This window comes from Pteropus vampyrus, unplaced genomic scaffold (assembly GCF_000151845.1).
Source record: "Pteropus vampyrus isolate Shadow unplaced genomic scaffold, Pvam_2.0 Scaffold119, whole genome shotgun sequence".
Taxonomy (NCBI): Eukaryota; Metazoa; Chordata; class Mammalia; order Chiroptera; family Pteropodidae; genus Pteropus; species Pteropus vampyrus.
In genome coordinates this window covers 392,152-396,090 of record NW_011888900.1, presented here as the reverse complement: position 1 = coordinate 396,090, position 3,939 = coordinate 392,152, and the positions used below count along the sequence as shown (strand labels likewise).

At 47.9% G+C, this 3,939-nt stretch overlaps 1 protein-coding gene across 1 annotated transcript in view; it reads right to left on the bottom strand.

The window, feature by feature from the left end:
* Positions 1–3,939, bottom strand: part of RTTN (rotatin) — a 130,658-nt gene that overhangs the window by 95,314 nt on the left and 31,405 nt on the right. Inside the window, exons 17-18 of the mRNA XM_023534106.1 lie at positions 3,508–3,596; positions 968–1,411 (exon numbers count right to left, since the gene is read on the bottom strand). Of these exons, the coding sequence (XP_023389874.1) occupies positions 968–1,411; positions 3,508–3,596 (533 nt within the window). The remainder of the gene's footprint in view (positions 1–967; positions 1,412–3,507; positions 3,597–3,939) is intronic.

Sequence of the window (3,939 nt, the reverse complement as noted above, 5' to 3'; positions counted from 1 at the left end):
AAAAAAAAAAAGATTTTCATCTACTTCCAATTCTAAAATTCTATAGTTCATGTGACAACAAAAGCTGGAAAGTCAATGCACCTAAGTAACAGGTATATGTACGCGTAAATCTGCAGTGACAGCGAGGTCAGGGAGGGACAGAGATCTAAAGCACACAGCCCCAGGCCACGTGAGCCTCTCCTCACGGCTCCCTTTGCTGGGAAGTCAGTCACAATTCCATGGGAAACATCCGTACAGGCAGCCCCAGGCAGCCCTGAGCCATCGACCAGTGACCGGACAGTGACAGCATTTCTCTGCTGCCCCCAGAAGCATCGGCTGGCATTCCCTTGGCCATTTCCTTTCCTCCCTCCCAGGGACCGAGCCACAGACAGCTGTGACCTGGTGGCCAGCACGCCCACAGAGCCACCCCTAACCAGTCCCCGACTGCCAGTTCATGCCATGACAGAGTCTGAGGAAGGAAAAGGGGGAAAGAAAAGATCGAAGACGACACTCCTGTCTCGCCCGGGCTGCCATCTGCTGGCCCCGCCGTGGACTCGCAAAAGGCAGTCCTAGGAGGCCACCCCGCACCTCGCTCCCTGCCACTCGCAGGGCAGAGGAGTGACTACCGGTGGTCAGAACTCAGGGAGGCCCCAACGGGAGCTGGTATGTGGCTGGGGACGGTTCTCCAGTCCTTCGGCCAAGGCTGGCACGTGGCCGCAACCCTTTAGGTTAGAACGCTGGCTGCGCTTCCCCATTTTAAAAACCCATTGTGTTTTCGTGTGGCCGTGGGGGGCCGGTCCGCACTTTGCCCTCAATATAACTGTTTTCTCCTCTTATAATAAAGAGGCTGAAAATTTTTATCGTAGGAACTTTTTTTTGACATTATAGGCAATTCCCAACATAAGAACAAGAAGAATCCCCGAGTTTTATGTCAGTGATATATATTTTTAACAGTTGTCACAATTTCTTTCCGCTAGATTAACTTTACATTATACTTAAGATAGTATTCAAATTAATTTCATATCTGGTGTATATGAAAAAGGACATAGTGCCTGGCATATAGTAGGCACTCAAGAAATATCTGTTCAATAAATAAACATACCCAGGGGCCAAATGAAGCCAGAGCACAATTTTGAACCAGCCACGAATCACCACACTTGAAGCTGCCAGTCCCCTCCCCTCCATGGCAAACACAAGCCATGCAATAAGAAATGTGACATCGAATAACCACACAGCAACAAACTCGAAAGTTACAGCCACCTTAATAACGAGCTCTTTTCTGTCATCCAATTTGAGTTCGATAGGCTTTTTCACAATAAATAAGTTAGTAACTCTGGAGAGGACTCTGGCATCGATGGATGGGCGCTTCCTGTCTGCCCCATCTTCCCTTGTGAGATGACATGCTAAAAGCTTTAACGCCAGCGAACGGACCCTAAGGAACAAAGTGTTAGTCAGATTTTGTCATATACAAACGTCCATAAATTATAAAGCCCTATAATCACAACAAATTATTATATATCAACACGGTAATTAGCCATACTTATGCTGACATTATTAGTAATATTACATTTCTTCTATTAAAATATTTAGCGTATAACTACAATTCTTTCTACTTTTATAAACATCAGAAATAAAGAATGATCGATAATTACAAATGAAGAGACAGACTCACTGACATTGTCAACTGCACAGTCAGTATCACTATGAACTTCAGTAAGTCGACCTGCAAATTAAACCTGGAACTCCTGCCTCCAGGTCTAGCGCTCTGTCAATCATAAAAATTACCGCGGACCCATGATCAGAGTGTAAACATCAGGCCGAACTCCGAGTGGAGTCAGCACAATGATAAGTGTGATAGCATAACAATACAGAAAAATCTTATAGTAGGGACCAAATAGATTCCCCTCAAATATGAAAATGGAAATTCTTTTGATTCCCACCAAAATTCTATTTTATCTGGAATGAATGAGGATTAAGGTCAGTTGAGTGCAAGGTGGGAGATTTCGAGAAAAGATCAGATGCTGCAAACAATGAGACGAAACGGAAAAACAGAAAACCATCCAGAGCACGGAGGGTGCTGAGCTGGAAGCTACTGACAGAACCAGTTACCTCTCACTCCTCCCATGGGCTCTTAGACTGCATGGGAACGGGGCAAATTTTACGCGATAATCCAAGTTCCAGGGTTTAAGCACTGCTGATAAGACAGCGAAAACCTGCGTATCCACCACGGAGCCCGCCCTACTGCAGCTACGGCTGGGTCACCTTGCTGTGTCCCATCACCCTGAAGACCCCCCATCATCACAATGACCTCGCTTTATCGCAAATAATAATGCGTAACCAATAAGCTCTCTCTTCTGAAGCACGTGCCTGTCTGTGTTGTGTGCTCTGTTCCCACAGCTGACCACGGTTCTTAGGCACATGCAGACACTCAGTAGGTGCCTCCCAAGGCTAAGCAGGAATTCGCCGTCATAGTATTAACAGCTATCACACTCTAAGGTGGTGTGATAAGTCAGGCAAACTGCTCCCGTCCCACTTCTCACCTCCTGAAAGCTTAGCACATCCGTACGCTTTCCCTTCGTTCCCTCCTTCCAAGCCAAAGCTGTCTGCATTGAGTCAATGCAGAGATAGTCACCAACCCCGGTCAGAAAGCCAGAGTGGGACATGCAAAGTATACACTCACGCATCTCCTCCTCTTGTACGTAAATTTAGCCTGGGGCACCAGAGTCCATTTATTCTACTCTCTTTCAGCGAATATATTTTGAGCATATGTATGCCCAAGGAAGTCTATGAAGTGCTGAGGACGTAAAGACTGGCCAATGGACAGTGGAGTTTGTCTAGTGGAGTTTATGGCCTGGTGGGTTGGGGTAGAATTAATCAAGTAATGAAAGTAAATACGTAATTCGAATTCTCTTGAGTTCCATGTAAGCGAGGTCAGGCCTCGCCCTCGGCTCCTCGGGAGGGGGGTCCCTACGTCCCCGGAACGTCCTGCCTGGTAAGAATGTCTTTATTTACCTGGACACCTTGGGCCCCACAGGTGAACAGGAAACACATTTTTATTGTGTTAAATCACGACGTTTCAGGGTAGGGAGTACGACACAGTGCATCACTAACGGAGCCGCCCAGGGCCCACGGGCCACGTGTGGAAGCCAATCGACCCCCGAGGGGCACGGAGACCGACTCGCCTGCCCTACCGCTCCCCGTGCCCCCTGACTGAGCTCCCTGCACCACATACGGACCTTCACAATCGCTTCTTTTGATGTCCCTCCTTTAATTCTCTTGAATATTTTATTTCCACCTACTTCCTTATTTTTCAGTCTGATCATTTGCCTATAAATTAAGCCACTGTGTTATCCTGATGTAAAGCTTGAGAACAAAACTTTGCCACGAGGACATCTGTCTGTTCCTCCTAGCCTTTGCTACCGACCCCTCCTCGTCACCGCTCAGTCACCCTCACTCCAAGCTTTCCTTCTCTTCTCAGCGAGGGAAAACCTACGCACTGTCACCTAAAGAGCAACAGAGAAGACTCACGTTGCACTGACGGACAGGGAAGGAAGACACACATTTCTCCTTTTTTCTTTAGTTGAGATGATACGTACACCAAGGGCGGAGGAAAGGACCTTTTTTTAGTTTCCCAGACAGAGGACAAGCCGAACAAATTAGATGCCCGCGTGCTCTGGTGTATGCGGCAGCCAGTCCACTACGCTTTCATGAAAACCTTACTTTTCAGAAGAAATGTTTAGAAAAGGACCACTCCGGTTGGCTAACGATTTCTAAACGAAGGGACAGGACCGTGCTCTATAATTTTTGCAATCTGTTTATCTCCGCGGCTCTGACACCTGCCTGCGGCACCCCTGGGCAGCCGTGTGCAACGCATGCTGAGCTGACAACTGGGCCGGACGGTGGGGACGCGCGTGAGGGCCGCGTTCAAGGCCCCTGCGCCCGCTCTAACTGCACGCGCCA